Source organism: Lagopus leucura, unplaced genomic scaffold (assembly GCF_019238085.1).
Source record: "Lagopus leucura isolate 7727_CA_CO unplaced genomic scaffold, USGS_WTPT01 Super-Scaffold_100017, whole genome shotgun sequence".
In the NCBI taxonomy this organism is placed as follows: Eukaryota; Metazoa; Chordata; class Aves; order Galliformes; family Phasianidae; genus Lagopus; species Lagopus leucura.
The window spans coordinates 10,765,605-10,779,292 of NW_024962271.1; the positions used below are offsets into that span (position 1 = coordinate 10,765,605).

At 46.2% G+C, this 13,688-nt stretch overlaps 1 protein-coding gene across 6 annotated transcripts in view; it reads right to left on the reverse strand.

Moving 5' to 3' along the window:
* The window catches only part of ZNF423 (zinc finger protein 423), a 194,385-nt gene that overhangs the window by 84,451 nt on the left and 96,246 nt on the right, over positions 1-13,688 (reverse strand). For 5 of the 6 annotated variants that reach the window (XM_042877064.1, XM_042877062.1, XM_042877063.1 and 2 more), the window contains one exon: positions 614-3,837. In XM_042877064.1, the coding sequence (XP_042732998.1) occupies positions 614-3,837 (3,224 nt within the window). Of the gene's footprint in view, positions 1-613; positions 3,838-4,213; positions 4,311-13,688 lie in introns of those variants that run through there. The other variant, XM_042877065.1, reaches the window with a different exon arrangement.

Genomic DNA, 13,688 nt, shown 5'->3' on the forward strand with positions numbered 1-13,688 from the left:
AAAATCACTTCTAAAATCACACACGCACGCTCACAACGTATGCATGCACACAAACATCCAAGCAGCCTCACAGCATTCACCCTTGCAGACGTATGTGACAACAAGCTCTCTGGCATGAAATTGGTTTCAGGTGAGAATTTTGGGGGAAATTTGCTACAGCTTTCCTCACAAGTTCCTCTATCTTCCTGCTTGAGTTTATTTCCCAGGTAAGAAACCATGCCATTCCCTGAGTATGACAAATCAGATCTACCTTGGGGAACTCAGAATGCCCTTTTTCATGGAAATGTCCCGGTTCTTCCAGATCTGTCAGTTCAGTAGCACCAGAATTCATGGACTCAGAATTCAATCCTCACCACTCACGTGCACAACTTATGTGTCTAAGCTCTCTGTTGGTAAATCTAGAGCAGCTTTATGATAAAAAAAATTACTGCTCTGCTATTAGGAATCTACAAGCCTATAAGACTGCACAAAACCCAATTTTTCTGTGCACATTACTCCCCTGATTTTTTTTGTTTAACTAATTTTATAAAACGGGATTTTAAAAAAAACTTCTCAGTCACATTAAAAATCTACATATAATCCCTCTGACATTCCAAAGTTCAGCTGTACTCACCCTGGGAACAGGCGACGTCTGGGTACCTTTCCTTTGGCCACTAGTCTCAGGCGTCAGGTCTCGGTGGTCAACCTGAATGTGGCTCTCCAGGTCTTCAGCACTTTCAAATTTGACACTACACTCAGGGCACCTCAGACTGCCACACGGCCTCTCGTTCACCTCCTGTGGGGTCAAGCCTGAAGACTGTCCATTGGTGCTCCTGGTCATGCATCCAGCACAAAGGCCATAGGGAAGGCCATTCACATCCAATTTTACCAAGTCCTGCTTGTTCCGGAACTCTTTCAAGCACAATGCACACTTGTAGAGTTTTTGCAAGGCCTGGCCATTTGGTGATGAGGTCGCAGAGTTTCCTGCCAGTTTCTGCATATGAAACGTCCCATGAATTTTCAGCTCAAGCGTAGAGGTGACCGTCTGCATGCAGACAACGCAGCGAAACCCAGTGAGGGAGTTTCTGAGATCTGGATGCATCTGGCAGTGTTCGATGAATTCCTCCTCGCTCTGCAGCGGCATTTTGCAGATCCGACACGTTCCTGTATCCAAACTCTTGCTGTGAGTGACTTTGTGCTCAGTGAGGGTCAGGAGCGATGGGAAGCGTTCCCCACAGATGGGGCACATGTAGTGCTTTGCCGGGCCTCGATGGGTCTGCATGTGCTCTCTCAGGCCATTTTCTGAGAAAAAGGTCCTTGAGCAGATATTACACTTGTGGCTGCCTTTGATGAACTCTGCTTTCTTCCTAGAACAGTCGTCCTCCCCAGGCCTGATGTTATGATCCCTCAAGCGATGGTTTTGCAAGAGGACCTCCATAGTATAGGCAGCGCCGCAGATGTCACAGCCATACATGGGCTCAGAAGCATCTACATCATCCTCACTGGCCTCATGACTGTTGGAGGTATCTGGATTCTTCATTAACATGTTCTGGATATCTGCCCCTTCTGTCTTCTTATTTGTTGGGGTCATGCCATTAGCTGTACCATTTTCAGTGCTGGCATCAAAAACGCAGTGTTTTTCCCGCAAGTGTTTTTCAAGCAAGATGATGGCATGAAAAGCTTTGCTACAAAACTTGCAGTTGTATTTTTTGCTGTGGGTTGTGATGTGGCACTGCAGTTCTACCTCCGTGCTAAAAGTCTCACCACAGAAGATGCACTTGTGAGACTTTGATGGATTCCCCAAGTGACTATGCTTCACGTGGATTTGGAGATCCACCTCCTTCCTAAAATCCCAGTTACAGGCTGTGCAACGATACATCTTCTTTTCATTGCTGTGCTTGACTGCCAGATGCACTTGGATAGATACCTTGGAATCAAAAACTTCTTGGCAAAGGGTGCAGTGATACAACACAAAAGTATGCATGTCCAACAAATGCTTCTGCAAATCATCCACTGAAGAAAACTGTTTGTCGCAGCTCTCACATACATAATGAGTTGAAGTTGTCATGTAATGTACGGTGAGATGTTGCAGGAGAGACTCCTGGGAATCAAAGTCTTCTTTACACTGAGGGCAAGACTGTTTCCTCAACAGCAACTCCAAATGCAACTTTAAATGAGTTTGAAAACTCTCAAAATTTGAGAACTTTAGATCACACTGATTACATGGATATTCACCATTAGACACCGAGTTCACACTAGCAGAAAGCCGTTGCCTTTTAGGGGAAGAGACTTCAACATCAGAAGAAACTGGACTCTGCTCTGCTTTTGACTTCTTATTGTGTGCCAGAGGAATGTTCTTGTGGTTTTCTTTAATATGCTTTGTAAGCTTCAGGATGGAGCCAAAAATGGGGGAGTTTGTGCAATAAGGGCATGAATAAACTTCCATAAAAGACTGTGTTGGCTGAATGACAGGGGAATCCAGTTTTGAATTTCCTACATTGCAGTGAGTCTGCTGAATATGCTCAGTCAAGGTTGCTTCGGTCAGAAAGCCCATTGAGCACTGGTTACAGAAGAAAGCATTGTTACCATCTTGAGGGGTAGCATTTGGGCCACAGTGAGTAATACGGATGTGTTCCTGTAAGCTGTTGATATCTGCAAACATCTCAGGGCAGTAGTTACAGTGAAAGGCAGAAATGTTGCTAAACTGCATCATGGGATAAGCATGGTTTTTGTGCACCTTTCTCACGTGTTCATTCAAGTTGTACAGCGTAGGCATGGAATCAAGGCAGATCTGGCACGTGTGGCTTTGCTGAGGTTTGTCTGCATGGATGGTCTTCAGGTGGATCTCAAGCACAGCAAGACTGTTGAAGTCGCGCTTTGAGCAATACGGGCAGCTGTAAGTAACTTTAGACCAATTCTGGCCTTCCTCTCTGTCCACAGACCTGATTTTCTTCTGCCCTCTCAAAGGCTTTAAGGTCGAATCCGGGGTGGAACCTCTCTCCACCGATGCGCTGGAGTCGGGAGTTGCACTACTCATGGATGCCACACTCCCCAGGACTGGGTCAGGGCTGATGCTGTGATTGCTGGAGTCAGGTTGTCTGTGGCTGTCCAAGTGGCAATAGACTTCCTCCACTGAAGAAAACTGCTCTGGGCACATAGGGCACTTGTGTTTTTTGTTGGCATGGGCTTGATGAATGTGTGAGAGCAATAAGTTTTCATCTGAAAATACTTCAGGGCAATGAATACACTGCAAATCTGCCTTCTCAGAAAGCTGTGGGTGGCGTGTCATTACGTGCTTCTCCAATTCTTCAGTCTGACTGAATGTCTCTTCACAGTAATCACACATAAAATCATCCTTCTTCACCTCTTTCTCAGACTTTGCCATATGTTCCTTGTTCTTTTTATGAGCTTGCATGTGACTCTGCAATGAGCTGGTAGATGAAAACCCACGTTTACACACAGTACACTTGAATGGTTTGCTGGAGCTGTGGGTTTTCAGATGAATTTTGAGGTGGTCGCTGCGAGAGAACGCGGCCTCGCACTCGTGGCAATGATACTTTTTGTCCCCCGTATGAAGCTTTATGTGACGGTCCCTACTCCTCTTGTGTTTAAAAAGCCGGCTACAGTAGGTGCATTTGAAAGGTAGTTTGTCACTGTGGATCTGCTCGTGTCTCTTAAGGTAGCTCAAGCGAATGAAGGACTTATCACAAAACTGACAGGGATACGGCAGGCCAGTCCCCCCTTCCTCCTCCCCGATGCCGAGATCACACCCATCTCCTATCATCTGAGTGGGTGATGCAACATCTTTGCTGGAGGGAGATGAAGCCACCCAGGAGAGTTGTGGGTCGTCATCACCATCTGTAATGGGAAAGCAGAAAGGAGATTAAAAACAATTCCCAGTGCATCTGTGAAATAAGGACAAAGCTCTCGACAACACTACGGGCTTCTGCTACTACAGCATTAAAAAAAAAAATCAGCTCAAAAAATAAAAAGAGTATCTCTTGAATTTCAAAGGTTTGAGAAATAAAAATATATTTGTAAATGTAATTCACAAATACGCCAACATGTATTATTAATAAAAATCATTTTTTCCTTAGCAGGTTTAGCACCCGCTCACTGTACCGTAAAGCAATAAACACTGAATAAAGAAAACAAAACACAATGTGCAACGAAGCAACACGAGCATCTCGGGAAGCTCCAGTGCTAAGCGATCACCTGCGATTTTCAACGCTACCTCAAGGTGACTTTAACTGATGTCTCCATTAACCAACATCCTTCACTTCTGCCTCACAACTGGCACAGAACGGGAGGCAGCGCGGAGCCCAGCAGGCGGTGAGGCGCGAGGCGCAGGGCGGGGCGGCCCAGCAACGCCGCGCGGAGGGAACGCGTCAGTTAGCGCGGCTCTGAACCGCGATCTCAGGCATCACGAGACGGGCAGCCTCAGCACAAGGCTCAGCCTGTGCACTGCAACTACTGCCTCTGCTCACAGCGAGGCTCTGGAAAATCGTTCATCGTTTGATATTGGAAACACCTAGGCGCCACCTCCAGCAGCAAAGCACACAATTAAAATAATAATTAAAAAATACATGGCGTTTTGGCGGCTTTCTTAACAGAACTGCTAGCAAGAAACAGGAGCGCGAGTTTGAAAATTCTAATTCCGCAGAACGTGGAGATGTCTAGCGGAGCAGAAACGCCGCAGGTCTGACAGAAAACTGACCCAGGAACGGAGCGAGAGCAGAATCCACGTGAGGGAAAGCTCTGACACCACAGCCCGGAACTCAAAATCCGAGCCAGCTCCGCAGGGACGCCGCTCGGTGCCCGGCCGCCCGCCCGCCCCGCGCAGCCCGCCCCGCCGCCCTCAGCCTTTCCCGCGCAGCCCTCGGCCCGGCCCGCTCCGCTCGGCGCTCACTCGGACCCGCAGGCCCGGCCGCGAGCGCGCTCTCCGCACAAAGTTTGCGCGGCTCTCCTCATCCCGCCCGCCGGCCTCTCCCCGCGGGGCCGCAGCGCCTCGGCCCGCCCCGCCGCCACCTCCGCGGCGCTCCGCCGCTCCGCGCTCTGCCCCCGCCGCCCCCGGGCCCCCTCCCGGCCGCCCGCGCTCCCGGGGCCCGTCCCTACGGACCTGCGGCCGCGAGAGGCGGCGGGAAGGAGGCGGGCGGCCGGCGGCGCCGGGACGAGGGGCCCCGGGGGGGAGCGGGTGGCTCGGGGCCGGGCGATTCCCCGCTCGCGCCAGCCGGGCTCCTCGGGGGCCGCGAGACAAAAGGGAGCGCGAGGGGGGGACGCCGGGCCCGAAGTAGGGCAGCACGTGTTGCGTGCAGGCCGGCAGCGGGAAAGCGGCGGGGGCACCGCGCCGCCGGGTTTGGGAGCGCCGTGCCTGCGGGGTGAATGCTGCGGAAACGCCGCCGGCAGAAGCGGGCGCGCACATAGGCGCGCCGCGTTCGTCTGCCCTTCGCATCTCCTGCCGGACCTCGGAGCTCAGAGCGGCCGTGGGGAGCGCGGCACCGCGGCTCAGCTCGGGCTGCGACTGCCGGGGCCCATCGAGCGGACGGCTCCAGGCGCTGCTCCGCACCCGGCCCGGCTGCCTTTCCCTCTGAAGCAAGCCGAGCCACCTCCACATGCAGCGCCCGCACCCTGCTCTGCTGCCCCGCAAACATTGGGGCCCTGGAGAGCACAAATCTGGCAGAGCCGGGGGGTTCAGGCTGCTGTGCTTATGTAACGGGCTCAAAATAACGACCGTTTCTCAGACTGAAAAGAGTTCAAACTGGAAAGGGAAGCATTCACGTAGACGTAGCTGGAAACGAGGGTTCTCGTTGTCCTTTTGCCAACTTCATCCGTGTCTTCCGCTGATTGCCGTGCTTCACTTCTGGATCCTTTCACTTGTGTTTCCTTGTTCTTTGACAATTCAGAAGGAACCAGAAGCTTTGAGTTCCAGGGACAGCCTACCTTGACTTTCTCCCAAACAAGATGCTGAATGACTAAATGCCCAGAACTAAAGAAATTAGGAAACGCTCATTATCATTAATCTCTTTATGGAATGAAAAGTAGCCCTGTTAATTTCAACTTGCCATTTCAAGTTAAAAAAAAAAAAGACCTATAATGAACTGAGAAGGAAATTCTAAGGTATTTTACCAGAGTAGTATTTTACAAGGAAGATTTATTTTAGATGTGGTGTGACATGTCTGGCTATGATGGTTAGAATAATAATTTTACATTAATGCAATCAAAGGAATGTAGCAGAATGAGAAAAATCACTTTCAAAAAGGAGATTAAAGTCATTAAAAATGGCTAATCCTGCAAAGTGGGACTGTTCTAAAATAAAGAATCACATGGCTGGTGTGAGGCTTTTGTCATTAGCGCATAAGAGAATCAAAACAAGTATTAAAAGGGGAAGAAAATTCAATAAAAAGTTTAATTAGGGGGAAAAAAAAGGAGGCATGAAGGAAGCTTCAGGATGTCAGTGATGTTCAGGATGTGTGTGTGTCACAGAGCTTACGGGGCTAAAGTTGATAATCAATCTCCAGTGGTACAATAATTTAGCAATGTAATGTTCAGCACGTTTATGGGACTGCAGGCATTTATCATCATCACTGTGGAGCTAATTCCAGCCTCAATGCATTCAATGAGTGTATTTTCCTTCTAATAAGAGCAATTTGGCCAAACTGTAGCATAAATCATACTTCATTCTCTGTTTATCTTCCAGATAGCACGAGCCACGTTCAGAAATATACACATGAAGCTAAAACAATAAAATTAAGCCTTAAAAAATATGATTGCTTTTAGAAAGGAGACACACAGCACATTGCAAACTGCCAGCAGAAAGCTGCACTGCCTCCTCTGCACACTCCAGTGACACTGATCTATTTATTATTTCAATGTTACTTTCCTCATAGAAATTAAACAGAGCAGCCATGATTTCCCAGCCCCTGCAAATACTTTTCCTCCCACCTTCCCTGCAAGGCTGGAAGCATCCCACCCGTCAGAATTTCAGTCTGGGGCTCGGGAGCACCAAGTGCTCCTGCCCAGGCAGCAGTCGGGTCCAGGCTCTGCCAAAGAGACCTGCAGAGCCTCCATCCCAAGCTGGCAAGTGCTCCCCATCCAGGACAACAACCCATGGAAGTGAGATTGGAAGGTGCTCTTACTCCATTGGGTTTGTCCATCTAGCACAGAGCCAGTACACAAAAAGAACACAATATCAAAAAGAAAACCCCAAAATCAATCATTAAGATGGTTGTTTAACTTCAGATTCATGATTTTTCCAGAGCCTCTCCATCATACCTAAGTTAAAATGCTCAAAACACTCAAATTGTATTAGACTATTAGAAGCTGATGGAATTCTGGCACCCAAAATAAGTAAGCTACTTTCACAAACAAGCTTGGCATCATGAGACGTGTGTATAAACCGCTCGTGTTTCAGTTCATCGCATCCATGGTAGGGAAAAGCCATCTGCTGCTCAAGGGCAAATTGTAGGGCTTACTTCTGGATAGCTGTGAAGCCCCGAGACATCCTCAGACAGAGGGCCTGATAGGAATGTTATCATTTTCAATAATTATTATGATCACAGATGCTTATCTATGAGAATACAACACAAAGATTGAGAGGAAAGGATGGCGAAGTCTTCAGTAGTGGTTATAGCAAATTTTGAATTGCTGCACTATGCATTAACACCAAGGATGGATCATTACAATGGATTATGGTAAGAACCTCGCACAGCATACACTGTTCATTTACACTGCCATGCCGGTGTGAAATAATGCAAATCAAGTTCACATACCAAATGTTTTAAGTTTCAATGCTTTCAGTGCAATGTCGCAGAATTTACTTTTTTTTTCCTTTATTGGACTGCGTATTCCCCTTTTCCTGCACAAACATAACATGGTAAATAATATCAAATATCTTTACTATTCCCAACTCAATTTTTATGGATGCATTGGCTTCACTGACTGATTTTGTCCTTTCTCACAGACAGCAGTGGAGCACTACGAACCGCAGCTCTGTGGCCAATGAAAGCCATTTGATGCTGACATCACCCCCACCTGAGCAGTGCCAGGACCATTCTGCTGTGCCTGAATCCCAGCGCCACTGTGCACTGCGATGCACTTTGCTGAACAATGGAAAAGGGCTTCCACCACTCATTTATAACCATCCTACAAAAATACCACCCTACTGCGCCCAGCACTGCTCAGCACATCCCTGGCTGAGGCACCAGGGAGGCCCCTGGAAGCTCACGCTGTGCTGAGGAACACAGTGCAACTTCAAGCTTCAGAAACATCAGCATCTTCACAAACATTCCTGAAAGCTTTCTTATTTCAAGGCACAATTCCAGTTTGATTTATATAAACATTTCATATTCACAGAGAAACTGACTGGGGATAAAGAACTCCAAGGTGCTAACAGCAGCGGTTCCACAAGCAGTGCCTTTGTGATCATCAATGACTGAAGGAAAAGGTGCTTACACCTAATTGCACGCTGGTGTGGTAAGCGTTTGTGTTGGGCTACATCACCAACACTTACCAACTCTTCTTCCAACTTCTCTGCTTTGCACTGCCATTCATTTTTAAGTGAAGTTTCTAAAAAGAAATAAAGATGCCTGGCTCAGTGGAAAATATATATGATCTAATTTTTCTTCTCACAATCAGAGTAACCAAGTAACACAGAATATAAAATCAGCACAAGATGTAGCACAGACTTGCACACATTACATTTGCTGGGATGTCTGCTGTAGATAAACTGTTACGCAGACAGTTTAAACTTAGCTGCCTTTGTTTAAACCTTTCTTTTGGGATCAAGGAGGCATTTAATTAGTCTTTTTTACGCTGAAACTTAAAAGTACACACAAAAATGTCTGTTGAAGCCTGGCTGATGCACAGGAACTTGTTAAGGCAACACAACATGTGCCTGAGCCCTATCTCTCACAGCAAGGCTATTAAGGCTCAATAACGACCGTCAGTAGGGTGATACATCATTCCATACAATGATAAAAATCAAAAAGTTATTTATAATGTTATTTTTCTTACATCGAAGAGGCTGTATTTTAGAGGTAACAAAAATTAATACATCATTAAATAAGTTATTTCACACTTTAATAAACGGCATAATAAGGGGCGGAGGAGCAAGTTTTATGTTAGATCTAGGAATAAACTAAATGCTTTCAGGGTTGAATCACTGTTTTCCTTTACTCCCTTCGGAAAAGCAGCAGATACTATATTCTGCTGTGCATCATGGACTTGGGACTGAAAACAGCTGCACTCTAATTACATGTAAAGTGTACCAAAACATTCCTTTTATCACAGACTGTAAATCTGTTAGCATCTGTCTCTCCTTTGTTTCTTCCACAAGATACAAGCTTGTTTCTACATTTTTCTCACCTGTAGCGGTGATTAAAATTCATTATAAATGAAAGGAGTGAACACTAAAACAAGTTCCTCTGTGTACAGTTCTAAACTCAAATTAGAAACAGCTGTTTGCTAATTCATGCAGTGATGTTTTGTCGTGCTCTGTGAATCAATAATAACTCACCCTATTTCTACAGAAATGTTAGGATTGTATGTGTATTTTGCTTAGCCACTTGCTCTTCAGAAATGTTCAAATACACGTTTTGTCTTTTTTAAACAAGATTAGGGGATGGCAGCAGCAAAATTATCAATGAATTAACAGAATGACACTAACAGCTTGCTGCACATGCCTACTCTGCTACCTAGAGGGTCCTGCACCATCCTTGCTCCACTGATACCTACAGAGCACTTCACGGAGGCCTACTCTAAGAACAGAACCGTACACGAGGTTATATGCACACATCATGGATGCGAAAGTCATACAGAGAAGGCTGTAAAATTAGAGGTTCAGCTACAACATGTACAGTTTTCAAATACAAGGAAAGACAAAGCCCTTAGGAAAACAATCCTAATAGAATAATTATTACCTATAATAATTACTTATAAAATTAATTATAATAAATGGTAATACTTAGGGTAATTCTCAATAATATTTCTCAACATTATCTTAGCCACAGCGCAGACTTCGTACGACCCATTGGCCTTACAGTCACACCATTATATTCTGCACTTCTTGCTACTTGATGTCAACACTTATCATGATTTCAACACAACTGTACAAAACGAGCAGGCAGTGCAGAGCAGTTCAGAGCTCTGCCTGCACATGTTGGCATGGGGCCTACGGCTCGGGGCAGGCAGTGGCAGTGCTCTGAGCACCGGAGCCACCCTGGCCTCCTGCTCCTCTCCCTTCACAGCACTTGGGAAGCTGGCCTGGAGAGGTGAAAAGCACTGCCCTCCATGGTCTCTGTAATGCAGGCAAGGGAAATCCTTTGCTCGATTATAAATGATGATGTTCTTCTGATACTGCTAGCACTAACAGGGCTCTCCCCATACTCTGTGCACCCTGTGGAAACGTGGCCAGCAGAAGAGCCTTTGTGGTGGGACGCAGTACGTGTGTGGCATTTCCAAGATGGCTGGTTTCCTCCCTGCCGTCTGATCGGGCAGCTCCCCATGGCAGCAGGCACCTGCTCCCAGGCTGCTCTGCGATCCCCTCAGGCTGTGCACTCAGCCACAGCTCAGGCTCCTTCCCTCAGCTCACACCAGGGCTGAGCATCATAATACAGATGGGCCAGTGCTTGGAGAAACTCAGAGAGCACAGAAATCCAAATTAAGAAAGGACAGACTTTTCTCCATGAACGGGCCAGACTGATGTGATCTGACTTAATGCTTTACTGTGCTCATTTTCGTGTTTCTGAATTGTACGTTCAAGTGAAGATTAAGTCATCAATTACAATCCATTAGGTTCATTCATAAAATTCATTTAGGGGTCAGATTGTGTGCGGTGAGCAGGGAACCTGGTGACAGCAGGGACAAGGACAGGCAGCACTTTCCACAGGATATTCAGCTCATGCAGAATCAGGTCAGAACTCATTCTGATGGCATGAACAGCAGTTTGGAGAAGTGCCTTGAAAACTGGGGCAGTGGCAAACTAGGACAGAGAGAGCCTTGCCAAGACCTCTCAGATAAGCTGCTGTTACTGCTAGGACAAACACATGTCTACTACCGTGCTGGTAAGCAGCATGAGAGCGGTGCTTCCATTTCTGCAGTGCTCCATTCCAATCTTTTGGCCATGGATCAACTCTGAGCCAAAAGAACCACTATGAAGGGAGAAAACTGAGACCAGACATCGTATCCGCTCTGCATCTTCTGCTCAGGGTCACCAGAATGACAGGCTTGCTAGGACGGCTTTCTGTAAGGAGATTTGACACTACAGTGTCCCGATCCCCAGGCAAGTGAGTTTGCTGTCCCTGTCTTCGATGTAAGAAAATATTTTCCCAAGAGCAGGCTTTCGCTCCTAAGTGACTGTTTTCTACCAGTGCTCAGTAGAAGATACGTCATCTGCCATGTTCCAAACCTGAGAAAAACCTCATGTTTTAAATCTCTACCCTGCGCAGGACTTTACTGCCCAGCTTTCCGGCCTGAGGAATTTAAAGCTGGTCATATTATTAGAGCAAGTTGCCGGGGAAAATAAAAGCAGCTTGTTAAGTTAGAAAGAGTAGGCTGTTCTAGGCTCTCGTTTTGATCTAGGTGGGAAAACTGTGACGCAGTTAAAATCTTAATGGGTTGACATTCGTGATGAATAGACCTAATGCTGAAAAACACATGTTGGCTGAAATTGCTGAACAATAAACAAACAGTAAAAAACAACAACATCCAGATTTTGTACTGCCTTCAAAGAACTGGGGAAGGAAAATCAATAAATTACATGTGACATACAGTATCAAATAACCTGTTTTATAGTTATGCATATGCATTATTAGTCTGATTTCCAAATATGTTATATATTCATATCAATCCTATTGAAATTAATAGGAATGGCAGCTGCCTAACCCCTCTGAAAACACAAGTGACAAACATTAAACACAGTCAAATCTACACCAAGGCGTTTTTTGAAAGGTGCACACACATTCCCTCCTGCTTTCATGAATTCACAGTAAAGATTTCACGTGAACACCATCAGTGGAGATGAAGATGCCCTTGTGAGCATCCCACGAGCACACACAGGCATTTCCCCAGATCTGGGCAGTGCAGCTTCTGGAGACCATGAGACCGTCCCCTGGCCAGATGCAGAGGCGCTGCTGTCCCTCAGTGCCCCCAGCAGTACCCTGCAGCTGACGGAGTGCCATCCAGGCCCAGCCTGGGGTTTGCTCCAGCTCAGTAAATCTCCCATTCCTCAGGGACAGCACGTCCTATGGCAGAATACAATTAGCTAAGATTCTGGGTTTGCTATAGTAAACAATTTTTAAAAAATATTTCATTTGAAATTACAAACAAAGGCACACAAATGTAAAAAAACACCGCTGAATATTAAGAACATTTCTGAGTATCAATTAAATATCAGTCCTCAATCCGTACTGTGTTCGTGACTGGCCTGAGGGGACAGCCATTAAAACAGAGGTCAGAAAGGAAGTTCTCCACTTATCAATAGCCGATAAAAATAACTGAAAGGTTTTAAAAGAAAACAGCTATAGATTTTGTGCTACGCAAGATGAAAGCCAAGCAGTGTGGCTTGCCAAAGAGAGATGCATATTCCACGCTGCATGGTAACGCTACTTCTTTTTCAGTAACAGTATCCAGCATTTTAAATAAGAAACAGCTTTCAGAACAAGCGAGCAAACAAAAGTGTTTGCCACCCAGTAAGAATCTTTCTCGGTACATCAGTGCCTCCCTACAGCAAACGTACTGCATGAGAGACCTTTCAGGTTTAGGCGGTGGTAACCCTCTATCTGTGATCTGATGACTCGTGCTGCACCACACAGCAGAACTGTCTGCCAAAAGCTGCACTCTTCTTCCAACAGATCTTTGCCCTTTGACTGGAGAGCCCGATGGCAAACCATCAGCTGTCTCTCTCAGGCTTCCAGCAGAAGAGCTGCAGCGTCAGCTCAGGGCTCTCCTCCCACGGCTCACACCCGCGTCTGAGCCCTGCACCCCTGCAAATATGAATTGCTCAATTTATTCTAGTTAGTTGCTGTCCCTGTGCCTCGATCATGGATGCATAATAGAGTAAATTGATAATTAAGAAAGGCGTAGGGCACAATTATTTGTTTAAATGGGATTAAAATTAGGGCTGGAGAGTACGTTGAATCAGCTCAGCTTATCCCTGAAGAGAAGCAAACATCTTGGCACTTGCAAATAAATGCCTCTTTCCCCACCTTCCCTCCCAAACAATGCTCCTTGCATTGAGGGCAGCCTCACAGACAGTGGCACAGATAACAGAAAATTAAAGAGAATAAAGGGAGAAGTTTTTTCCAAGGCCAGGCTGGATCAGGCTCTGGGCAACCGGATCTAGCTGTGGATGTCCCTGCTCATTGTAGGGGAGTTGGACTAGATGACCTTTAAAGGTCCTTCTTACTCTAAGGATGCTATGATTCTGAGTCTTGTTCAATATCTTCCTCCCTAACTCTACCCATATAAAGGAGAATTGCTGTATTTACAAAAAATATCTGAGGATGTTAATAAGAGGAATGAGGAGGTAGTGGGGTGAGTGCTATCAGTTACCCTAAAAAGCTGCACTGTGATACTACAGGTACTGCAAACATTTGCCTTTCTATAGAGGTGTCCACTAAATTAAAGTGGTTGGAAGCTGGAGGTGGGGTGGGGACACAGCTGAGTTAAGAACAAAAGCAAGAGCACTAAAGCACAAAAGAACAGCCACAACA